The sequence below is a fragment of the Bombus terrestris genome, chromosome 15, assembly GCF_910591885.1.
Source record: "Bombus terrestris chromosome 15, iyBomTerr1.2, whole genome shotgun sequence".
NCBI lineage: Eukaryota > Metazoa > Arthropoda > Insecta > Hymenoptera > Apidae > Bombus > Bombus terrestris.
Window position 1 is genome coordinate 4,022,363 of NC_063283.1, and position 24,712 is coordinate 4,047,074.

The window sequence follows — 24,712 nt, forward strand, 5'->3', positions numbered from 1 at the left end:
ATATCAAACCGAAGAGAATTACTCTCCAAACAAACGATCCATATTCATTACATAATTTCTAGACGATAAAATGCATTAAAAACACTATTAAAAGTTATAGGTTAAATTATGTAGTAATTTATGGAAAGAATAATTTCATTATCTCTCATTATTAGCCGTTATCTAACCAATGTTATTATTACTAATTACATACTCCAGATACTATCACTATTGCTTAACAAAAGTAAATTATTATATGAACAAGAGCATACAGTATATATAAGGGTTATCACGTAAAACTAGATGTCCAATCTGTCAATTGATAAAAGTTTGTGCGTGCAGAGTTCATTTCACCGTCGGAGATGCTCTATTACTTGATCTTTCTGTTTTGCCTCATCTCAGGCACGATTTCTGAAGATACTAAATCGCCGCGTATAGTGATCGTTGGTGCTGGAGCGTCTGGTATCGCGGCTGCGTCGAAATTGATCGAGAATGGTTTTGAAAATCTTATTATTTTGGAAGCCGAGAATCGAATCGGTGGACGGGTAAATACAGTAAAATTTGGTGAGTGTAGCTATTACTACGGTAGCAATAAGGTATTCGCAATTACAAAATAAGATTGATAGATTGTTTACGTTTGTAGACGAGTATGTGATCGATTTAGGCGCGCAATGGGTTCACGGAGAGAAGGGAAATGTTGCGTACGAATTGGTAGCTCCTTTGAACATTACAGATCACTCGAAACCAATTAACGATGAAATATACACATCTACTGGTGAATTACTCGATCCTAGAATCACAAAGAACATTACGGATACTTACTTATCTTTTGGACGCACTAGTCCGGAGATGTCGGATGATGAGTGTCAGCATTCCGTCGGCGAATGTCTCATATACAAGTACGAACTTTATGCGTTTATATCGTCGCTTCATTAATGTACTCAGGATAAAAGGATTCAAATGAACATATAGTAATTGTTTTATCAGAAATTTATCTTGAATGTAATTCATAACTGTACGAACCAGGTTATATGGTATTTAAAAGATCGCAAAGTTGAGAACAAGCAAAAAGCAAGAAGAAAATATCATTTAATAGTAACATTATATTGGTGCGTGTAAAAATTGTTCTTATAGTATTATTTACATATATATTATTTATAGTTGTATAATATAATTGAATAATATATAATATCATAATAAGAATTTTTATATTAGTATGCAATATTAGGGATGTGCTCTCGAATATTATTACTTCCATATAATTGAATTCATCTGTTCTTTAACATTATAATTTAGTATGATGAATCTGTTCGAGAATTTTAAATAGGCGTTGTTATGTGCCTGTTCTAAATTCATATCTGAAGTGACGCGCATACCTTATCGTATACTTTATATATTGATCTAAAATATTATATATAGTATATTGATCTAAAATGACTTTACATTAGATTCAAAGACAATTTTGAGATGTTCCCGGAATTAAATGAAACGCTACAGGATCAAATACTGTGGCTGTTGAATTTAATGGAGACTAGCTTTGATCCGGCCGATGACTGGTTCGATATCGCAGCGAAAACGTACACCGATTATAATGTGTGTGAGGGTGATCTGGCGATCAATTGGAGGAAACGAGGATATGGCACTATTCTCGATATATTAATGGTTGGTGTTTATTATCTTACGACAATATATTTTATTCGTTGAACATGCTTATTTACCGTAAATTTCTTAAATAGAAAAGATTTCCAAATCCGGAGGATGAGTTACCTGTGCTAAACAAAACGGTATTTAATGCTGAAGTAACGAAAGTTGATTACTCCAGTGACGATAATACCGTGAAAATAACAACGCTCGATGGAAAAGAATATATAGCCGATCATGTCATCATGACACCTTCTTTAGGAGTGCTTAAAGCACAGCACGAAACTCTCTTTAATCCTTCATTGCCGGAATCAAAAATTAAGACCATTAAGGTATATTTACCTTTTTCCCAGAAGAAATTAAAGTTTAATTAACGATATTTAATTTTCGTTTTAGGGACTGGGATTTGGAAATGCTTGTAAAATATTTTTAGCCTTCGATGATATTTGGTTTACTCCCACAGAAATGAACAACGCAGGATATAGAATTTTGTGGAGTAAAGAAGAAAGGGAGAAGCTTGAGAGCGATGTAAGATTTGAAAGTTGCGCTACAAACGGATATGTTAATTTAGTTGTATATAATATAAAGATAAATTATATTTTTATTTTGTTTAGCCAAAAACGAGGTGGATACCTTACACAGCAGGCTTTAACTTTGTCGACCACAAGCCTCGTTTATTGCAAGCATGGGTATCTGGAAGAGGTGCGCGGTTAATGGATGACCTCACTGATGACGAAGTTTTTGATCAAACAATACAAATATTAAATAATATGTTGTTGAAACATTATAATGTCACTAGGCCAATAGCGATGATAAGGTACCGATCTTTCAGCTTCTATCTATTCTTATCTCAGTCTGATGACATTCTTTTCGTTTATAGGAGTAAATGGCATCAAAATAAGCATTTCCGGGGTACATATAGTTATCAGAGCGTAGATTCTATAAGGACGAACTCTACCGCGAAGGAATTATCAGAGCCAATTATGAAAATGGGGAAACCCGTAAGTTTTATTTGAACGATTTTTTGAAAAAAAAAATGAATACCAGATTACATATTGTTTCATCTGTTTCTTTTAGGTAGTTCTATTCGGAGGTGAAGCTACCAACAAAAACCACTACTCTACAGTACATGGAGCGATTGCCTCTGGGTGGAGAGAAGCTGAAAGATTAATAAATCTTTACGACAATTAATAGTATAATTGAAAATGCAATGACAAAATAATACATTTTATTTAGATAAAATTGTTCATAATTAATATGATTATAAACATTATTAACATGATAATAAATACGATACGATAAAAATTATATACGTAACTGTACATATATAAAACAAGAAATTTTTATTAAGTTTGAAATGTGTGCACGCGTGTCTTCATATTGCATATGTACAGCGAATTTATGCGACTGTACCAACATTCCAAAGTATTTCTTAGAAATTTAAAATTATATATAATTAATTCTTAATGACGTGATGTCGTAAAAAAGTTTGTGCTTGTTTTACTCCAGTATCGTAAGCACCATGCGTCGTAGAGTAAAAATTCTCATGCGTTGCTTCACCAGCAAACATAATGATAGGCACATCCTAAAATAAATTAATTTTCGTTGCATCGAGTATTTCATAATCAAGTATGTTGATTTTTCTCACCTTATCATCATATTTTTTTGCCTTGCCCCATATCGCCTCTGCTAAACTGTGTGGCGTAATGCCATCCGCGTCACATCTTGTTGTAATATGACTATAACTGCCACGAACATACTTATTTGCATTCCACTGGGTCCTCAAACATTTTTTTACTGGTGGTATTTTATCAAATCTTAAATAATGTTTAAGTAAATTTTCACAGTCCGTTGCGACCTGCTGTTCGCTTAAAGTTTCGATAATATAAGCTCCGCGTCCACCAATCCAACCAAGGAGTACACCTTCGTGATTTGGCAGAACATCGAAACCCGTCAGATCTCTAGTCCATATAGCCAGATTTTTATTGCAAAATACTCCTTCTTTCCAAAGTAATTGAAATCCTTCGGTACCAGGTTTCCACCAAGGAACACCAAAATCGAGGAAAACCTTATTTATTAAACCGAAACCTAAACATTCGATTGCCTGGCTGAAGGGATTCGGTAAGGAGGGAATGAACATCTTCTTATAATTCTCTTTTAAATAACCGAGAGAGCAGGTAATTATTACACAATCCGCAAGAATACGAGTATTGTTAGATATATTTATAATAAGTGGGGAATTGAAATCATTATCTATTACTTGTTGCCACTCGATTGAATCGACAGAGGTATTTAGGAATAAATTTTCTTTACCCAAACTATCAGCGATAAGTTTGGGTAAAGCCGTATATCAGGATTTAAACGACACGTGTTCTGAGCCGCCGACAAACTATAAATGAAATAGTTAGCGTTATTAAATTTTCCCGTACAAGTTCAACATTACAACTGATCCGTATTTACCTTAAATTTTCCCCAATATTTCGTAGACAGTTCATCAAGTGTGAAACAAGCATTATCTATTACAAGAAATCTAACATTCCAATCAAAAATTTCCTTCTTTATGGTTCTTGTTGCTAATGGGTCATCCTTTTTATGTAAATGTTTATTGAGACAATTTCTTAAAACCGCATCGATATTTTCAAAGCCTACTTCGATATCTTTGTTTTCATAATCTTCGCAATCTTCTAATGTAGTGCGAACAAGGTCATCTATCTCCTCTATCAAAGCTTCATCTACTTTACAACCATTATTGCGAATGAAAATTCCTTGACCATCTTGACATTGTATATCCGAGAGTAAATCATGTTCATAACATAATTGGGCTAACTGACTTTGATCACCGTGTACAAACTGCGCCCCACATTCTATCCAAGCCTTATTCCACGGAATAGATTGAATTCGACCACCAATTTTATTTTGCGCTGTGAGAAAATAAATAGTAAATATCATACTTGCATGCGGATGCAATTCCGATACGACGTTTAATTACCTTCGATTAATAGATAATCTTTGAAATTTGCTTCGTCTATTGTCTTCGCAGCCGCTAATCCCGCAATGCCTGCACCTACTATTACAAGTTTCGTTCTTGTTATTTTTTGGCTTGACGCATTCACTGTCCTTTCCAGTTTATCGAAGTTGTTTATGCAACCGCGTGTTCTACGTGATTAGATCTGATTATTCTTTCTTTATTTGATTTTTCTTTTTTTATTCAATTTTAACAGTTTGTTTACAATTGTAATCAATTTTTAACATGTATGTACGAATTATTACTATATACAAATTTAAATAATTAAAAAATATAACAATATCGTAATTTTCTATCAAGAAGGAAAATTACCTAATTAATAGAAAAATATATTACTTACTGCTTGTAAATCGATAGTAGCAAAATCAATAATGCAGCAAGAATAGACATGCATGCATTTTATTTATTTATTGCTAAGTGTGGAATTTATATGTTAAGTTTCTTTTTGTTGAAAGAATAAAATAATAAAAATAAATGGTTATTGATTAAATCAGTACATTGGAAATATACATTTAATGTTTATATAAAGAATGTTTTTTAAAATGTAAATCATCAAGTAAATCTATAATTTACCGTGGTCCCTTATGAAGAAATGTGGCTCTGGTTAGAGCTGAGGCTTTAACCGCCTAAGAAGCATGCTAATCAATAGAAATAGAATATATGATTCAATATAAACACTTTAAATATAAATTAGCTTTTTCATTCATACTACTTTTTCATATTGAAAAGCAAGTAAAAGAAATTAATGAAAAAAAGGACAAGTATAATTGTCATAGATTACGCAGATTATCTTTGTATGTGTGCGCGCCTAGATATTATTTTTAAGATTAAAAAATAAAATAGATATGATTGCATAAGACACAAAGTGTGAATTACAAATTTAAAGATATAAATTATATTGGAAAATAAAAATCAAATCACACAGAATCTTTTAAGCCATGCGATGATCACAAAAATAAGCTTATTTTAGAATCAGTTACTGTTTAATCATCCACAGAATCATTATGTATAAGTAATAACCTTTTATCTCAACTATAATGAGTAATCAGAAAGACTATTTTGCACCGTAGTTACCCAAATATCCCAAATAAAATTGAAATACTAATTATATATATAAAAGTTATAAAATTTACCTATAAAAATCTATTATTCTATCAGCTTCTCTGAAACCCGTTTCAACTGCGCCATGCACAGTAGAATAATAACGTTCGTGCGTCGCTTCTCCAGCGAAGAGGATTATCTATTGAATTAAAATTATTAAAGAATCTGATACCCATTTTTCCTTAATTATTCAGTTAATGGAAATGCATACAGGTTTCCCATCAGCTAATATAATAGGTTCAGCTAAATCTTCCGTTTTCACGTTTAGCTTTTCAGTTGTTATACTTTTAAAGGTATACGATCCACGGAAATATTCATCAGTATACCATGATGATCTACAAATAATATAATACATATTAACGTTAGAATACCAAAAAAGAGAATATTACAAATTATTACCTAATCATTTGATCAAATTTTGGAATATTATACGTTTTGCTCAAAAACATTTCTAGTAATAAATATAGTCCATCAGATACATCAGTATCAGACAGTAACTCCATTTGTTTTGCAAATTTACCAGAGATCCATGCACATAGTACTCTTGGTTGATAATCCACAGAAATAAATGCAAACACATCACATAGCCACTCATAATCCTACATCATATATGGTGAATATATTTAAGAATCAATACTAATAATGTTTATCAATATTAAAGGATATAGCTGTATACTTGTTCATACTTGTCCATAAGATTTAATAAATTCTTCTTTATCTTCCTTAGACCATATTAAACTAAAACCTGCACACTCTTCTTGCCACCATCTACGTGGGAATTCCAAGAACACTTTATTTACAGTTCCAATATTTAAACCCTAAATAACATATTACAATTGTGTTTTAAATTAAGTGCATATGAAAAAGTAGAGAAATTTCCATATTAACCATTCCATAACCATCAATATTAAACTTTTACCGTGCCTTTATTGCATGTTGTTTTATTCCAGGTAAAAGTGGAGTGAACATTGTGTTGTGTTTCTCTTTCAGAACACCAAGAGATGCAGTAAATATAATATGAGATGCTTTATATGTTGAACCATCTTTTGTTTTTACAATTATATTGTTATCTGAAGTATAGTCAATATTATAAACATCTTTGTTAAATTCTATTTTTTCCATTATAGGCAATTTATTTTTTGCATTTGATATTTTTTGCTGAAATAAAAGAAAAATTAACTATTGCTACATATACGTATATAATGTAATTATTAGTGATATAAAATATACATACTGATAATAAAGTAAATAATGTTTTATAGCCATGACTCTTCCAATTAAGTACAAGATCTCCATCACAAGTCCAATAATTTACAATTTCTTTTGCAGAAACATCAAACCATGAATCACTACATTGAATGGAATTATCAAATTTATGTATCCAATCTAGTAATTGCTCGGCTTTATTACGACTAGTAAACGGATTTTTGTCAAATGTCTTATAAAATCTGAAATATTTAATTTAATTTAATTCAATTCAGTTGCTTATTACAGCGATCGGAAGAGATTTCGAATTTTAGCGGTAAAATCAGGCCGGACGTGAGTCACTAACCTTGAAATGAGAAAGTAAGAGAAAACTATAGTGCATTTATTAAAATTTGTACATTATTATGTATAATTTCTTACATTGTGCGATTGTGCTTCATAAAACTATTGTATTACGTTACAAATTATGAATGATTTATATCTCTCTATAAAAAATGTGACACAGGAACATAAATTATATATACTTTGTAAACATGTTCGCAAAAAGGTAAGAATTATTACTGAATTAGTTTTATAGAAAAAATATGTTTTCATTGATTATAAAACATTTTGTATTTCAGCAATGTTGATCCTGAATTGGAAAAGTTGAGAAGAGAGGTTGATGGTCCTCCAAATTTAGATACTGTAGCATTAAATATTCAAAGAGCTACAGCACAAATTCATGCTTCTTATCTATTCGAAGAGATTGGAAAAACCACATTGCAAAAATTATGTTTATTACTAAGTTCTACTGCAACAGGGAAAATTTATAATGGGTGGCAAGAATTTGCTGCACATATGGGCTTAACAATGGAACAAATACGTGTATGCATATAATATTCAATGATGATTTTATTTAAAATTGTTTTGTTAGCTCTTTTTCTTACAGTGTATAGATTATGATTTTAAAGGCCTGCAAGATCCAACTTATTATGTATTACTAACATATGTGCAACATGCTGAGGCAACTATAGATAAGATTTTGAGTATTTTACAAAGAATGCATCGTTTTGATATAATTAATCAAGTAAAGGATGATGTTTCTGATCTAATTAACAGAATTTCACAAAGTACTACGGCAAATGGTATTTTAATATTTGTAATAGAAGCAGTAGAAACCTTTTCTTTCAATTTAGCTTAGATGAATGGTTTTTATTTGTATAGAATCAATCATGAGACCAAATAATGTACCAAGAGCTCCATTAGTATTAACTCCAATTAATTTTGTACATAATACACAAAGACATAAATCAGTCTCTGGGCATGTTATACAAGATAATTTAAAAAAGGTATTATAGAATATTTGTGATTAATGTCTTTATATCAATACAAATTGACATTTTTTGTTTATTTTCTTAATAGACTAAAAAACTATATGTCTGTAAAGTTATGTTAACATTTGCTGATGATGGTTCAGAAACTGCACAGCATATAGCAAAAATATTCAGGTCTAAGGAGCCCAAAATTGGAGTTCTCATACTTCAAGAACAGGAAAATTATGTATATAGTAGAGCAGAAGAGTTTATAGATGATTGTTTTAAACAGGTAAAACAATTTAGATGTCTGTAGATTGAAAAATTTAATTCAATTTAATTACTATTAATTAATAACATTTAGGTGAACTTTATTATACCTATACTAACGCAAGGATATATGGAAAGAATAAATAATTCTAAGAAAATCTATACTGAAGACCAAAATAGGTTAGATGCAAAGTACATAAAGTATATATATTCTCTTTTAAGATATGAATATGTGAGAAGTCAATGCATTAATTCTCGTGTAAGGTAAGTTTGTCAAATATTACTGTTTATACTGATGTATTTACATAAATATTTCTCTTTTCAGGTGTATAGTTCCTGATAAAGAAGTTTTCAAAGTTGCAACAACAAATTTGCATCCAACTTTGCAAGCATGGTTTAGAGAGAGTGACATTGATGCATTTGTTAAGAACATTCTTTTAAAGAAATGTTCAAAATAAACTTGTATAATTTAATAAATAATTTAAATTTATATTTAATAAATAATTTTAATTTTGTATATAATAAATAAATATTTTAAACCTATTTATATACTCACTGATTTATAAAATATTCTCCATATGACTCTGAATTATGTATATCATCCGATATATTTTCAGAAATATCATAGTATATTTTTAATGTTTCTATACTTTCTTCTTTTGAGAGAATTTCACCCTTTGCAGTAACAAATAAGTGTCTATCGAATTCATTAAAGCATTTTGATGAATCTAATAGTTTGTGTGGATAAGCAAGATCAAAAACAACATTCCCCTGTTCACCATGAACCCATTGTGCACCTAATTCCACTACATTATCCGCTGAAAATATAAAATTACAATTGCTTTAAAAATAAGTGCGTTTCTTTATCCTATGCAACAAAAATTGAACTTTTGTGTATGAATGTTTAATGAACGTACAATAGAAACAGAAATAATTTACTTACAAAATTCTACTGTATGTATTCTACCGCCGATCCGATCTTTTCCTTCGAGAATTGTAATATTTTTTAATCCCTTTTCTATTAATCTAGCTGCTGCAGCAATACCCGCTGCTCCAGCACCAATGATTATTATTCTTGGATCTTTAAACATTGTACTGTTTTAACAACGTTTTGAAGTAGTAGATTGTAATTAGTATACTATGATATCGTCATCATATGTACATAATTTATTCAGTATTTAATCTTTTTATCTAGAATAACAATAAATACGATTAATTATCAAATGAAAATACTAAAAACGTATCCAACGTAACTATCAATTAGTATTATCTGGTATTGTTAGTACCATGCTTCGATCAGCTGATCTGATGTATTCCGGAAGTGCATAGCGCCACAAATACCGTAATACAAAATTTTCATCTTTATACAAAATGCTAATGAATTCGTGGGTCAGTTTTGGAAAAGTGATTTTAAACATCGAAATGAATATTAAATTTGATATGCAAAAAAATTGATTGATTTTCATTTATCATTGGTAAACTGTAAATTTTTATGCATTTATAGGAAACTAGTACATGCAAAATTACACATAATGTAGGTAGTATGAAAAAATATATAAAATATCCAAAATATATATAGTGCTTAGGATACTTCACCCGCACGGTACGATGTCTGATGAACTGCCCTAGTATGTTGCTGATTCTCTCCCTACCTGTCGTTGGGTTTCGTCTGTTCATTGTGCCTTTCTGGCTAGATTTTACTTGAAGCTTTTATCTGACCTCGGATCATTAGGTTTACAGCTTGTGGAGGATATGTAATTCACAATTTCCTAAAGAAGGGAATGGGCTTATCCGTGCCATCAAAATTATCAAAATTCCGAACAGTTATAATTAGTAGATTAGTAGATTAGTCTACTGATTAAAAGTACAGTATCGATTTTTTAGCTATACCTTATTTCCCGGTTACAAAAATTCATTTTGTATCGGATTGAATTTGGTATATATTAAGTATAAATTAGATGTCGATAATATGAACGTTTTAAATATTGATAAATCGATTCATTTTTCGATGTGAAGCAATCGAGTATTGAGTATCGAGTATCGAATCTGAATGTAATGTAAATAACTTCCAAAGTGTTTCTTTATTATTAATATTAATTTTTAATAGATTCTCAAGAATAAAATAATTAATATTATCGAAAAATACTTTTGAAATATTGATAATGGTGGCATTACGACATATTCACTAAATATATTATTTGTTCTTTTAAAGTTTGGGAATACAATTATATGGAATATAGGTTATATGTGGATTCCTTAATAATACTAAGGAATAGAGATATGTCTGTGATCACATAAATTATTCGTTTGAATCGTTTTTGAATCTTAAAATATTTAAAGTATTTAATTGTGTAAAAAATGGCACAAGAAAAAGGAGATCCTCCACGAAAGGTTATTTTACTATCTGATATTTTATCTCTTATCAATTATATATCTCTAAAATTTCTCTAACTAATAAATTAATAAATGTTTCTTAATATAGAGATACAGAAGAGAAGCAGACAAGGAAAGCAGTCCCCTGGAAACAGATGACGATTATGTTCCTTATGTGCCAGTTAAGGAACGTAAAAAATATCAATTAATTAAGCTTGGTAAGCTTGGACAACTTAAAGATGAAGCTGCTGCTGGTATTATCGGGAAAAGTAGCAGTGAGAATGAAAAGGATGATGCAGATGATGATGATGGGCAAGTATGGGGAAGAAAGTCGAACATTTCTTTGTTAGATCAACATACTGAATTAAAAAAATTAGCAGAAGGTAACTGTGTATGGCATACTTCATGAAATAAAAAATTTTCAATAACTTAAATTAACTGATTCGTAAAATATTTTAGCTAAGAAGGAAAGTGCTATGGAAAAACAGTTGAAGGAAGAAGAAAAGATCCTAGAGAGTGTAGCAGAAAATAAAGCTTTAATGGGTGTAGCGGAATTAGCAAAGGGTATTCAATATGAGGACCCAATAAAGACCAGTTGGAGACCTCCAAGAGCAGTTCTTGCTGCAGGAGAAGCAAGACATGAAAGGATTAGGAGAAAACTTAGAATTTTAGTAGAGGGAGATGATGTACCACCACCATTGAAAAGCTTCAAAGAGATGAAATTTCATAGAGGTATACTGAATGGTTTGGAACAGAAAGGTATTGTTAAACCCACACCAATTCAAGTTCAAGGAATACCAACAGTGTTAGTATACATTTATTGCATATACTTAGTCATGTTTCTGTAAAATATTAAGTATTTACTTTTATCCTTTTTGTAGATTATCAGGTCGCGATATGATTGGCATTGCTTTCACTGGTAGCGGTAAAACATTGGTATTTGTATTACCTATTATAATGTTTTGTCTAGAACAAGAAGTGGCTATGCCATTTGTGAGAAACGAAGGACCATATGGTAATACTATATTGTGATAATATAAAAAATAAAATATTTAGAAAATGATATTAAATATGACGTTTATCCCCTTTCAGGTTTAATCATTTGTCCGTCTCGAGAATTAGCGAAACAAACTTACGATATTATTCGACATTACACGAATACTTTACGACAAGCAGGTTGTCCCGAAATACGCAGCTGTTTAGCAATTGGAGGTGTACCTGTATCAGAATCTTTAGAAGTTATTAACAAGCAAGTATTCTGCCAACACTTTGATTTTTCTTATTTCGATATTTCTATCGCATTATATAATCTTTGCCTTCGTTATAGAGGTGTTCACATTATGGTGGCAACTCCTGGAAGACTAATGGATATGTTAGATAAAAAGATGGTAAAACTTAGCGTGTGTCGTTATCTATGTATGGACGAAGCTGATCGTATGATCGACATGGGTTTTGAAGAAGATGTGCGAACAATTTTTTCGTTCTTCAGGGTAAATATACTTTGTTATATTTTTATTATATTAAAAATTGTTTGTACTACATTTGAGCATATATTTCATATAGGGTCAGAGACAAACGTTGCTGTTTTCCGCAACTATGCCAAAGAAGATTCAAAATTTTGCGCGTTCCGCTTTAGTAAAACCTGTGACGATTAATGTTGGTCGCGCAGGTGCAGCGTCTATGAATGTAATACAAGAAGTTGAATACGTCAAGCAAGAAGCCAAAATCGTGTATCTCCTGGAATGTTTACAAAAAACTCCCCCACCTGTACTTATATTTGCCGAGAAAAAGCAAGACGTTGATGCTATTCACGAATACCTATTGCTAAAGGGCGTTGAAGCGGTAGCAATACATGGTGGAAAAGGTATATTCAATTTTAATGCGAAAGATATCATCAAGTATATTTCTAGTGCTTAAATCGTGTAATTACTTTTTTATAGATCAGGAAGAAAGATCGCGTTCTGTAGAAGCTTTTCGTGAAGGCCGGAAGGATGTATTGGTTGCAACGGATGTTGCATCCAAAGGTCTCGATTTTGCCGATGTGCAACACGTTATAAATTACGATATGCCGGACGATGTTGAAAACTATGGTAATTTAGCATGTTTCTATTAAATTATTAAGCAATGATTAATTACTTAAATAATTAATTTTTATGTATAGTGCACAGGATCGGAAGAACTGGGCGTTCTGGACGAACTGGAATAGCAACAACATTTATTAACAAAGCAAATGACGAGTCTGTGTTACTGGATCTTAAACACTTGCTTATGGAAGCAAAACAAAAGGTTCCACCATTCTTGCTGGAACTTTGTTCAGAGAATGAAAAATACCTCAATTTGGGAGGTAAGACGATTGCAGATAACATTTACATTTTCTTTTTTATTAAGAAGCAGGAAATAAGCCGTGTTTTTTATTACATTTCAGATGAGCGTGGATGCAGTTATTGCGGTGGTCTTGGTCACAGAATCACAGAGTGTCCCAAACTGGAAGCTATCCAAAACAAACAAGCTTCGAATATCGGACGCCGTGATTACTTGGCCAGCAATGCAGCTGACTATTAAACTGGAATATTTTGTACATATCTTTTAAAAAATAGTGATTTCTTTGTATAATATCGTATTTTGTATAAGACACCGATTTTGTAAATATTCATACAAAATTTGTATTTATAATTAAACATTGATATTATCTCACTCTTTCCTTGATACTGCATACTTCTTGCTAGCTTTAAACGCGATGCTTTTATGTTTTCTCTGTTCATCAATTTGGCACACGATACGCACAAAGATAGAAATTTTTCAACAAAAATTCCGTCTGAATTGACCTGAATAATGATTAGAGGGCAAAATGACGATTTCACGTGGGTCGAAAATCAGAAAGCCGATGAAATAGAGACACGGCGAAGGATAATAGAGAAAAGTGCCGAAAAGAAGCGAAGATTACGTCAACAGCACATTGAACGCAAAGAAGCATTAGAAGCGGAAAAACTACAATATGCCAAGGCAGCTGGTGATGCAAAAATTCGACAGCTTAAACGCACGCAGCGACTAGTCGAGGAGCTTGCACGTCGCAAACGTAAAAGCGCAATTTTCCTTTAACTCGTTGTTAGACTGTTGGTGTATATGCATTCATGGAAAATTAGAAGCTGCAAAGATGCGCATAATGCATATAATATGCAAACATATACAAAATATGCAAAGTACAATACTCTCTATAATGTTTTATGTTTAATGATTATTATGACCATAACGTCTATGTGTTTGTAATTATATCCATAAAAATATGAATTTGCATAAATAGCCGCAGTCTATTAATTCTAAATTTACTTACTGTGCACCTATTGATATAATACAGATATCGAACTGCAAGAGTCATTAAAGAGTAGAAAGATAAGATCTGCTGTTCCATCTGTATGTAACGAAGCATTGGAGAAGAAACACGCAGAATTAATAGAAAAGAAGACTCAGGATGAAGAGATACAAACTTCTAACCTGTCCAGCCCATGGGACGTGGAAGAAGATTTTGAGACGAAGCAGCGGCAGAAGAAATTAAGTTACAGAAGAGATCTGCAGAACCAACTTCTAGATAATCGACGGAAACTGCGCGAGAAAGAAGAGGAGAAGCATCGCGAGCGAAAAATAATGGAAGAAGTTGACGAGACGATGCACCAAGAAAATTTGGAAGCGGAGAAGAGAAAGAAAGAAATAGCTGCTTTGATGGAGGCCGAGAAGGATGCTTTTTTAAAAGCTCGACGATTTTGGAAAGAGAAGAGGAGGGAGGTTCTGAAGCAGGAACACGACGAGATTTTGCGAATCATCGCTAAAAGGGAGGCTTTGCAAAAGAGGGAAGCTGAAGGAAAGGTTCTACGAAGACGTTCATTTATTGCCGCTGAATTTTATCTTAACAATGCACCTGTCTTTTTTAGGCTGATACTCAGGCAGCTAAGGACGCTATGTTAGAAAAGATGATGAGTAAATTGATGGAAGAAGAGCATAAACGAATAGAACGAGAAGAAATTTCCAGGGAATTGTATTTGGTAGAGAAAGAACGCAAACTGGCGGATGAAGCGATTAAACTGGCGATGGAAAAGAAACGTACTGCGAGACAACAACTAGAAGAGATGGTGAGATTGGGGTTGCATGGCGACATTTTTTTTTTTTTTTCATTGCACATTATCCTTTTATACAATACGCGTAAGAAATGTAACATCGTGTATAAAGATTGTTAGAGGCTGTAAAATGAATAGGCAAAAACTCAGAGAGCTATGGCTGAAAGGAAAGCGAAAGAAAATGCGATCGACGCTGCTTTCGCTAAGTATTTGGCAGATGAACGAAAGAAACAGGAGGAAAAGGAAGGTGAGAAGGAGCAAGCGCGACGCGAAAAAGGTACGTAAATCACCGTTGATATCAAAGACATAGCATTTGACACGAAACGAACCAACATGGTCGAGCTTTGCCATATTTTATTTGTAGTTGTCCAATATGGAAACGAATTGCGCGAGGCTATAGAGCAAAATAAAATGCAACGTTCGAAGGATGCAGGGAAGATAAAGCGTGAAGTTAATATTAACGAAATTAAGTGCCATTCGGAATCTAACTCGGAAGCAGTGAAATTTCAGCAGGCGAAGAACGATGTACTTTAAATAGAAAGACCGAAGATGAAATTAAATTTTTAATTCTACAGCTATTTATTGGTATACAGATATATACAATGATGCGCGAAAACCATCGCTCTCGCGGTTCTTGCGGCTCTCGTCATTTATACAAAGTCCGTGTAAAAATACAGCAGCCCCATCTTATATTGGATATTAAGTACGTGATAAATTAACAGTCTCGCCTCGGGCGTGTCCAGTATCGAAAAATCGGACGGGAACAGCTAACTAACGAGTTTCGTTCTGCCGATCGGATTTTTCTTGGCGATCGAGGCAATTCTCGAGCGATTTCTTCTACCATTTTTACCCCTTCCATTTGCAATTTTTCGCTTTCGATTTATAACAATTGTCACGTAATATCAAAACGATCGTTTCAATTTCTTTTTTCCTTCTTTCTCTCTCTTTCACTCTGTGTTAAAACATGTTCGGCGTAAGAAGGGGTTGAAGTAGCGAAACAAGTAGCACTCGAGCATTAAGAATAACTATAAGTACGAACGTTAGTTTTCTCGGTGACTGGCTAGTCGCCATAGTCGCTTACGAACTAATTCGATCGGTCGATCGTTCTCATCTCTTCTTTAAATGACGAGTAAATCAATACATCTATCGTTAAAATATTATACACTTGGAAACGGTACAGTAATATTCGGAAATGAACTCGTGAAACGCATTCCTGAGATCGTAGAGAAATTCTTTTCTCGGAAGATCGTCGTTCAATGGATGATCGTAATGATCGTAAACTTTAAAAACTGAATACTATTGTAAGTTGTCTATTTGTATTCCTTATACGCTACGTGAAATCCGTATGTCCACGTATCGAAATTGCATCTCGACGAATGGTCCTGACCTACGGTTCTTTCTTCCAGACGAACTAAAGAACCTCTATGGAGAATTTCTTAAGTACGAAGCGATAACGAGGGAGGGAATTAGGCGACATGGCCACTGGCTCAGAACCGGTCAAGTTCACGAATTTAACACAGATTGGTCTTAAAAGTAAAATCACATTTCCTTTGATAACCCATTTGCCTACATCGACTCGCTACTCTTATTTTCTCTTTCGACTGACGCGGTTTTCCACGCGTCGTTTCTTCTAACTTTTCTCTAAGAGAAACGAAGGAGGGAAGATGGATGCAACAATTTCTTAGCCAGTCGGAAACTGCAGTCGCACTGGTTCATGCTTCTCTGTTTCGTTTAATAAATAGTATCGACTATTCGAGTAAACGTTTCTGACTAAATAATAATCGCTTACGATTTACGTAATATTAGGCCAATGGGTTAATTAAATATTAGTCGCGTAACACATATTGAACGATCGACTCTCGGAGATTGCAGAGACTCGATCGCAATCCGCTTACGCCTGTTAAACGTGTATATAAATTCACGTAAAAGTAAAATCACATATTCTTACGATTTAAGTACACGTACGCACGTATGTATACACACAAGCAGATTTTTGTTCATTTATTCGCAGCAATCGGCAAAATACTCTACTGGTTTTAATCAGAGGTGGGCAAACGAAGCGTGTCTCGATGGTTCTTTCGCGTTATAATAACGATATACGCGTATCATTTTACTCGTAATTCCCTCTTGTACGATACGTTATGGCAGTATTTATCGCAGCACGTTTTACATTAATGAACAACGAAAAATAGATTTGCCCACCTCCGTCCCTTAACGCTAATAATATCTCATCAACGGTGAACAAATCTGGTCAGAAATTTCCTGTTGCTCTTCGTCAACGAGACCAATCACCACGCCTTCTCTCGGCGTCTTAACGATGATACAAGCGTTTTTTTTTTCTTTTTTTTAACACATAACTCTCGCAAGTCTCTAGTACGTTTCGCGGAAGCTATTCTTCTTGTTTCACGAAACCATAAATGTTAGCGGATATTTCAATAATGCTTGCGATCGACAAGGTGTTTATATGGTGGGTCAAAGTAATAGAAGCATCGGGCAAATGCCAGAGTATTCTGAGAAAAACACCGTTTCTGTGGAATGGAATGCATCGAAGCGAATAACAAATAACATTAACAAACGTTAGGATAAGAACAAGCAGTTTCAACGAGGGAAATAAGAGGAACATAGATTCGATCGGATGGAAAGAGATTTGGAGGAATCGTTGGAATGTTCAACGGGCACAGAATCGTTTCGTTAAGCGATATCGACTAATAGCACCGCAGAATAGTAATGATAAATCATTTCAATAGGATTAAGCTACGACCGTTTTTCCAGTAGAGTAGACAATCTCTGAATACACACTGGTAGGAATGAAACTCATGGAAATATAGCGAAGAATGCGTGTCGTTAATTCTCGTATCTTTTATACAGTCTCAAAAATATAAATAGCTCAACGAGAGTCTTGCCATCGCTTATCCACTGGAAATGCAAATAATCCGGCAAGTTTTACACCGCGGTTAGGAATTGCCGGCGAATAGGAACCATGAGAATAGTACGTTAGATTAACAACAGCAAGTGCAGGCAAAAAGTATCAAGTTGACGATAGACGATCTTTAAAGAAACTCAAAAAGGATAGACTAGCTTCAACTATCAACCGCGATTTACGTTCTCAAAGATTCTTCTCTTTTTTTTTTCTAAGAGAAACTTCGATTCGTCGCTAGATCACGAATTTCTTAGCAAATCGTGTGTCTGCTGACTTCCTGTTTGTCTCACGAAAAACCATCACCAAGGAAAAGCAAGAAGTTTTCTCTTCGTTCGCGAGATTCTTTTCGCAAGTTTCGAACAGCGGTGTACGATAGGCACGATATAGTAATAGTTTTAAGTATTTTTCTTTCTCCTACTCTTTCTCTCCGTTATTCGTCTCCAAATAAGACGATACATCGCTCTAGAAGTCGCATCTCACATCGATCGAACGCTGATCCCTGAACTGTTATTAAAGCTGCGATCGCAAACGAATCGTAATCTCGTGTTTCCAGAGAAAGAACAAATTTTTCAGCGCGCTTTTCGACGGGCGAAAATAGGTCTGTGACTTTGTTCCTTGTGCCATCGATACGTCGATGCGCACGGCTGCGGTTAGTCTCCTCTTTTTTTTTTCTTTTTTTTTTTTAAAGTGAAATTTGGCCCCTTTTCTTTGGAAGAAGAAAACTTGGCTTGGATCGTTCAACTAGCACTTCCATAGAACGCGGATCGTTTCGGTGATCGATCGTTACATCGTAATACGAATTCGACGATTTACGAGGTGAATTATTCTGAACGTACGACAGATATGTCGTCTTATTACTAGGAAGACGTGAAAAAGAGCGAAAGCGTACGCCATATGTGTATGCGTGCTCCTCGTTATTAGATACCGATAAAAAAATAAATTCCAGCACAGTAGAACGGAAGAAGCTCATTTGGGGTTGCGTCAACGTTTATGAAAACACGCCCAGCAGCCATTAGACTAATACGATAAAACGGTTTGGTTCTTCGAAGTTCGATTTCACTAATAATAAATACCTTCTTCTTTTGATTCTTTATTCTGTCGAGCGTTTTTTAACGATCGACCAGAGCGCTTAATTATATTTATCATTAGCGAAACTGAGGCTGAACCACGGGATAGCATGTAAAAGGTTTTCACATGTACCTATCCTTCGCGACTTCGGCGGACGGGATTCTTCGACGTATCGATTTCTTCGATACAGATCTTCTTTCTAAAAAGATTCCTCTAAATAACGAACAGATCTAAGCGTCTCTGATTCACCGTGGTCACGTGTCCGAGAAGAGGAACTCGCTCTCGGACAGTAACACTTCGAGATCGGAAGGAACGGTATGGAGATCAGAATTGGCCGGCTCAGGTAAATCACCCGCACTGTTTCCGATTCCTGTAGGCGCTATTTGTCTGGCCCTGCCGATTCTGACCCTGTCCTTCTTTTTCGCTGTCCTTAGAAGAACACCGGTTCGTGGAAGCTTCGGCCTGCCATTGACGTGTGTCGTGTTTGGCGCCAGGGCAGGAACCTGCGCTACCTTGTCGGATTTTCTCAGTTTCACGCTGAACCTGAAAGGGGGTTTATAAACTACTTGCAGCTTCGCCCTCTCTTTTCTTGCCCCCGAACTTGCTGGTGTTTTCGTTTCTTTAGATTCGATTGGTCTCCTCGAAATCGCTTGCCTAGTCGCAGGCAGTCTGGTTCCTGCACCAGTCAGGCCCACAGGAGTAGACTTGCTTTTCGGTAAACCAGTCGCGTTGCTTCTGCCAGTTTCCGGTCGACATTGAGAGGATGCCAATAACCAGGAACGTACTTTGCTTTTAGGATCGGCGTTTGGCTCGGTTTCCTTCTCAGCCTGGATAGCCGAATAATCGATCACTTCTTTCTTGTGTTGCTTCTTACGCTTTCTTTTCTCGTTGTCCGCGCTGCTTACGTTGCCACTCGAATTCTGCTTATCTCGACTTGGGAAGGTCTTCTTCCGTTTGTTCTCTTGTATCATCGCAGGCGTCACATCTGCCGATCTCTTCCTAGCAAAGTCCTCGGTCGCGTTCGCCGATATCCTCTTCGTCTGCGATTGAGGCTGTTTCTTCTTCTTCGATGCATCCTTGCCGGATTTGTCCGCGTTTCCATGAGAATCCTTATGCTTCCGATGTCTCCTCTTCTCCCTGACTTTTCTGCTGAGTGGAAGCTTTGCACGTACAGCCGGAGGATGCACTGTCACTCCCTCCGTTCCCTCCGGCGGAAGACGCACAGTTTCCGTCGTTGAGCTGTGTATTATTGTAACTGACTTGAGTTTCAGGTCCGGCCGTTTGCCCAGTAATCGCATGCTCGCCACCTAAATTCAACGAGTCGTAAAGTATTAACGATGATATCAAGTGGTTGCGTGTTCTACCGTTACAGGTATTGATTTAGGCAGATGTTAGCGGTGAAATGTATGAGGGAAATCAACTACGATACTGCTGATAATTGTACGATCGCGTGTTCGTTACTCGAATACTTATACGAATGCTGGAGGATTTATAATGAATTAGATACAAAGGTACAACGACGTTTTCATCTAGCGTGTGTTACAGATGCTGCGGATACAAGACTCTACTTTCGTCTGTTCCTAGACTTACTCTCGACACGTTTTTTATCTGCGCGTTTCCTCGATAGTCTCTGGCGTAAAAATGATTGGTATCGTATTATATAGTAAACCGTATTTTTCTAAAGAACAATTCGAATGTGTATAGAAGAAATAACAAGAATAGAATGGAAATTAACGTCGAAGATTAAAGGAAGAATTAAAGTAACGCTTACCAATAGCGATACAGCAGCCACAATGATAAAAGCGGCTGCGTACCAGTGGTCAATTATCCAACGACGGAACGTGGCTAGGCTTTCGTCGGACAAGAGAAGCTTCCTTAAGGTTGCTAAAGGACCACTTGGATCGACCTGTAGGACAGTTCGTAGATAAAAAGTATCCTATCATTGATAGATAAAGTCTGTATTTACCGCGACGAAGCATCTAAATAGAGAAAGTCGAAATTCGATTTAATCTACTTTGGAATTATTGCTCAAAATAAAAATCTGGAATCGCTATAAATATAAAAAGCTATTGATACAACGAGGACATGAAATCTTCCGAAGATAGAACTTGAAAAATTTTCTATTTTCAGTTTGATACCATAGCGTAGTAAACCATAGCATATTGTTTTATCCTGTATCGTAGAAAAAAGAGACAGGATTTGCCATAATATAAAGAGCGAGTATATACGAGTAAGCGTTTGCCTATTTATAGCTAGGCTACTATGATAAACTCGCCATATGATAAAATGTCATATGGTCGCACCTCACGACATTTTTGGAAGACGTCACAGTATCCGTTATAATCATTGCACGGTGTTCCAGGCTTCGAGAACATGTCCGGAATGTCGTAGGGTGGAGAGTTCCAATCAAAAGACGACCTATACGCGTAACATCGATCATCGATATATATTTATTTTTAACATTATAAAAAAATATGAGCGCAGAGAAAAATGCGGTTCATAACGTACAAGCAGGGTTGATTTTCTCCGGGCAGACGACAACATAGTTCACAGGCTTTCGTCGGTGGATCATTTGGCCCGGGAATGCACTGGCAAGATTCCAATCCGTATGCAAGGCATATACTACCGGTGCACTCCTACGAAACAAGGAAAAAGGTAAACGATGCATACGCGGAAAAATATTTCTCCGTCATTGTCTGGATTTCGCGCTCACCCCCATAAAACACACAAATTCGCGATTGCAGATCGTCTTGTTGGGCTTGTTGATGGAAGGAGGACAATACGGTGATCGACCGTCGCAGAAGCTTGCGTCGCGACATCCGTTGTCGTCTCTGCACTTGTCTCCGAATCTTAAATTGCACTCTGCCGTGCAACATGGACCCTGAAAAATGATAACACGCTTTTAATTGCTGCAATCCTGGAGTTCTTTTGCTTTTGATTAATTATTAATTAATTAATTTGCTTTTAACGAATGAAAAGATCCTCGGGGTCGTGTGGAAAGAATATGACAAGTCTGTTTGAAACGTATGTCGCACTGTGTCGTATCCTGCGTTTACGTACTTGGCTAGGACTACAAATGGAACCCGGTGTGAGTGTACAGGGTGTCTCGCCTACCGGCGGATAACGACGTTGGGGAAAACAACACGAGTCCCTGCAATCTTCTTCCCATCCGCAGTCGCACTCTTCACCCTCTTCGATGACACCATTGCCGCATAATGACACTTGCGGCTCTGGAAACACATACACAGTTTCCTTAGTCTCTCTCTAAACGCGTACATAAATGCGCATATTAGGTTCAGCAATAGGTTCATTCGCTTTTGCTCGGAAGACTACGAAGCGTTATATTTGCTTTGACGATTATTTTCATATAAAATTCTTCCAATTAGTTTATCTCGTTTCTCCGTAAATTTATCCATTATCGATTATTAATATCATCCATTAAAAAATTCGAGGACTCTCATCTCTACATTTTCTAAAAATATATATCTACATCGGTGAAAGGCGAATGAGCTTATTGCTCAACCCAATATATACACTGCCATAAATATTAGGACTTATTCGTCGCATTTGTCAAAAAAATCGAACAAATTTTATTCTATTTTTAATATCTTACGTTATAAGACACATAGGGTGTATTGGAAATCACAGCGATGCAAAAATCTTGAGAACTCGCAGCTATTAAAAGCATCGGAGTCCCAATAATTAATTAAGTTATACATTTATTTTCTGCTACTGAAATTTTGATCACGATAAACGTAGAATAACGGTTTTTTTCGTGCAAATTACTGGTAGATTGATTCGATCGTCGATACGATAGGAATAAAATGACAGATCTACGATAAAACGATAGCAGTGAAAGGTATTCAATTTATAGTAAATATCGTGTGTCCTAATATCTATGACGGACCGTTTATGCTCTAAGTTTCCAGTCCTTAGGAAGGATATAGTGAAAGCGGGGATCCGCGGAACGACTTTATCGCTGGAGGAAACTGTACTTAAAAGTTTCGACTATTATTCGGGATAGATATATTCGGTGGAAATATTACTACGTTAAATAACTTTCGATTGGAGGAGCGCGCAACTATAATGGACGGGTACATTCCGCGAATATTCGATATTCGACAGGGGACATAAAAGTAACGAGCCAGAGACTGACCAGTAAAGCAACCCTTCGGAGAACGAGCTTTGCTATTCAAAACTGGGTTTATGGCACTCAAGCTACATGGGCTGAAACGATTATTGTTTCGCTTGTCGCCGCTGGTAGCACGAGCGAACATAATGAAGTTTCCATCCTCTCCGCCGGGCGTGCATTGTTCCGGATCGTGCTGAAACAAAGTAAAGTGGCGCCTCGTGTTACGCGCGTATCGACATCGACAGTCCTAGAAAAACGAGCAGAACCGTCAAACTCGTCTCTCCTCTTTCTCTTTCTATGCGCGTGGCTTGGCACGAAAAACGTATTAACATTACGAAGCGGTCGTGATATCTCATCTAGAAGCAAGAACGAGACCGTGTATGCGTACGTATATGGAGTAAGTAAATTCAAAGCAGCCTACCGGTGAGCCGAAGTTGTGACCGATCTCGTGGGCCAAAGTGACGTGAGAAACGGCGGGTGGTACGTGCTTGCCGTAATTCAGCAAAGTCACTATTCCGGTGTTCAGCGACTTCATACTGCCACGATAGTGCTGCAAAGTTTATAGTACATTTTGTAGATTTCAAGGTGCTCGATGTTCGTTTCGAAAGGAAGCGGGAGTGAGTTTCGGATTTCCGAGTTTCGAGGCTTCCTCGATGAAAGAAACGAAAGGACCGAGAGTTGACCGATAGTCGATTTCTATTTCATCCTTCGTGTTTGGAATTTTATGATTTCTATTCTTTATTGTCATTTTTGCTTCGGTTATTTTCGAGGAAAGCCTAAAATTCATACGAATTTTGGTCACTTTTGCGAAATAGTTTACCGTATCGGTAACGATCTATGAACTCTTAGCCTCTGGGCCTAAGGTACAAATAAGACGATAATAAAAATTCTAATAATCTGGTAATATGGTGTCTCTTCCTTACCGCCTATTTTACAAATTTTCGAACGTATACGACGAGTATAACATTTTTTGGAATAATTTGTAGTTACGTTATATCACGATATATCATTACAATTATATATAGCAATATTCTTTTAATTCACCGTAGCAACAAGCTTACCCCGTTCTTTTCGCAGACTCCACCAGCGTTTTTCAGATCACCGGTCCAAGCTAGTCCAAGCGTTCCCATCTCGAAATCCCGATACGTGAACATGTAAGCTAAGCAGAACGCGTCGTAATCCTCTTCTGCAATGAACAAGACGAACCGGGGGATTTGCAATCGTTCGGGTGATCGATCGGATGTTTCTTTCGCCGCAAACAACAATCGGCTGCCGTTATGCGAAGTATCGTTAGAAGGAAGATTTATTTACCGGAGAAGAGCTCCAGATACTTTTCCACGCCGTAGTTGCCTGGGAATCGATAATTGGGATCTCTCAGCGCGTCCTCGCTGTGAACTTTCACACGTTTTATCATGAAGCTGATGTTGTCAGGTCTGCCGTCCTGGTTGAAATCTAGCAACAGCAACGTATTCTTCTTAGATGTCTGGAGTCGGCACGAGGTACATACGTATATTGTTCGCGGACAGCGCATACACAACGTTGGCCAATATTTTATGATCGTAGTTTCTTGTGAAACTGGCTCGCAACGAACTTACG

At 35.6% G+C, this 24,712-nt stretch overlaps 5 protein-coding genes and 1 pseudogene across 7 annotated transcripts in view; 4 read left to right on the forward strand and 2 right to left on the reverse strand.

Moving 5' to 3' along the window:
• The first annotated feature begins 242 nt into the window (after positions 1-242).
• LOC100645349 (spermine oxidase) lies at positions 243-3,245 on the forward strand. The gene is made up of 8 exons (XM_003401045.4): positions 243-543; positions 623-878; positions 1,428-1,641; positions 1,716-1,952; positions 2,017-2,148; positions 2,235-2,437; positions 2,501-2,621; positions 2,698-3,245. The coding sequence occupies exons 1-8, from the start codon at positions 342-344 to the stop codon at positions 2,809-2,811; spliced, it is 1,479 nt and encodes a 492-aa protein (XP_003401093.2). The 5' UTR covers positions 243-341; the 3' UTR covers positions 2,812-3,245.
• On the reverse strand, positions 3,065-10,082 carry LOC100645027 (annotated as a pseudogene).
• LOC100645576 lies at positions 7,298-9,004 on the forward strand. 2 transcript variants are annotated; one of them, XM_012316869.3, is made up of 7 exons: positions 7,298-7,499; positions 7,573-7,816; positions 7,866-8,076; positions 8,156-8,280; positions 8,354-8,536; positions 8,609-8,778; positions 8,840-9,004. In XM_012316869.3, exons 1-7 carry the CDS (start codon positions 7,486-7,488, stop codon positions 8,970-8,972), a joined length of 1,080 nt encoding a protein of 359 aa, XP_012172259.2. In that variant the 5' UTR covers positions 7,298-7,485; the 3' UTR covers positions 8,973-9,004. The 2 variants fall into 2 exon arrangements, with proteins under 2 accessions (XP_012172259.2, XP_003401094.2); XM_003401046.4 differs by having other exon boundaries at positions 7,303-7,499; positions 7,881-8,076.
• A 495-nt stretch (positions 10,083-10,577) lies between the features above and the next one.
• On the forward strand, positions 10,578-13,581 carry LOC100644418 (ATP-dependent RNA helicase abstrakt). Its single transcript, XM_003401037.4, has 10 exons — positions 10,578-10,905; positions 10,997-11,270; positions 11,347-11,692; positions 11,769-11,902; positions 11,980-12,136; positions 12,215-12,377; positions 12,451-12,751; positions 12,828-12,977; positions 13,049-13,231; positions 13,313-13,581. The coding sequence occupies exons 1-10, from the start codon at positions 10,873-10,875 to the stop codon at positions 13,447-13,449; spliced, it is 1,878 nt and encodes a 625-aa protein (XP_003401085.1). The 5' UTR covers positions 10,578-10,872; the 3' UTR covers positions 13,450-13,581.
• Positions 13,582-13,694: 113 nt separating this feature from the next.
• Positions 13,695-15,734, forward strand: LOC100647200 (vicilin-like seed storage protein At2g18540). Its single transcript, XM_048412617.1, has 4 exons — positions 13,695-14,748; positions 14,814-15,011; positions 15,135-15,273; positions 15,361-15,734. Exons 1-4 carry the CDS (start codon positions 14,530-14,532, stop codon positions 15,528-15,530), a joined length of 726 nt encoding a protein of 241 aa, XP_048268574.1. The 5' UTR covers positions 13,695-14,529; the 3' UTR covers positions 15,531-15,734.
• The window catches only part of LOC100649309 (disintegrin and metalloproteinase domain-containing protein 10), a 57,354-nt gene continuing 48,188 nt past the window's right edge, over positions 15,547-24,712 (reverse strand). Inside the window, exons 8-18 of one of the 2 annotated variants that reach the window (XM_020867072.2) lie at positions 24,428-24,568; positions 24,178-24,302; positions 23,538-23,666; positions 23,141-23,309; positions 22,045-22,214; positions 21,698-21,865; positions 21,493-21,620; positions 21,288-21,402; positions 20,756-20,890; positions 20,575-20,614; positions 19,880-20,291 (exon numbers count right to left, since the gene is read on the reverse strand). In XM_020867072.2, coding sequence (XP_020722731.2) covers positions 20,095-20,291; positions 20,575-20,614; positions 20,756-20,890; positions 21,288-21,402; positions 21,493-21,620; positions 21,698-21,865; positions 22,045-22,214; positions 23,141-23,309; positions 23,538-23,666; positions 24,178-24,302; positions 24,428-24,568 — 1,517 coding nt within the window. In that variant the 3' untranslated portion in view covers positions 19,880-20,094. Of the gene's footprint in view, positions 20,292-20,574; positions 20,615-20,755; positions 20,891-21,287; positions 21,403-21,492; positions 21,621-21,697; positions 21,866-22,044; positions 22,215-23,140; positions 23,310-23,537; positions 23,667-24,177; positions 24,303-24,427; positions 24,569-24,712 lie in introns of both variants that reach the window. The other variant, XM_012316870.3, reaches the window with a different exon arrangement.

Coding starts and splice junctions, on each gene's coding strand:
- LOC100645349 (XM_003401045.4), top strand. CDS start 342: ATGCTCTATTACTTGATCTTTCTGTTTTGCCTCATCTCAGGCACGATT. Junction 1,953..2,016: donor CAAAAATTAAGACCATTAAG/GTATATTTACCT, acceptor TTTTCGTTTTAG/GGACTGGGATTTGGAAATGC. Junction 2,149..2,234: donor GGGAGAAGCTTGAGAGCGAT/GTAAGATTTGAA, acceptor TATTTTGTTTAG/CCAAAAACGAGGTGGATACC.
- LOC100645576 (XM_012316869.3), top strand. Junction 8,281..8,353: donor TACAAGATAATTTAAAAAAG/GTATTATAGAAT, acceptor TTTTCTTAATAG/ACTAAAAAACTATATGTCTG. Junction 8,779..8,839: donor TGCATTAATTCTCGTGTAAG/GTAAGTTTGTCA, acceptor TTCTCTTTTCAG/GTGTATAGTTCCTGATAAAG.
- LOC100644418 (XM_003401037.4), top strand. CDS start 10,873: ATGGCACAAGAAAAAGGAGATCCTCCACGAAAG. Junction 10,906..10,996: donor AAGGAGATCCTCCACGAAAG/GTTATTTTACTA, acceptor TTCTTAATATAG/AGATACAGAAGAGAAGCAGA. Junction 12,752..12,827: donor AGCAATACATGGTGGAAAAG/GTATATTCAATT, acceptor ACTTTTTTATAG/ATCAGGAAGAAAGATCGCGT.
- LOC100647200 (XM_048412617.1), top strand. CDS start 14,530: ATGGAAGAAGTTGACGAGACGATGCACCAAGAAAATTTGGAAGCGGAG. Junction 14,749..14,813: donor AGAGGGAAGCTGAAGGAAAG/GTTCTACGAAGA, acceptor TGTCTTTTTTAG/GCTGATACTCAGGCAGCTAA. Junction 15,274..15,360: donor GCAAGCGCGACGCGAAAAAG/GTACGTAAATCA, acceptor TTTTATTTGTAG/TTGTCCAATATGGAAACGAA.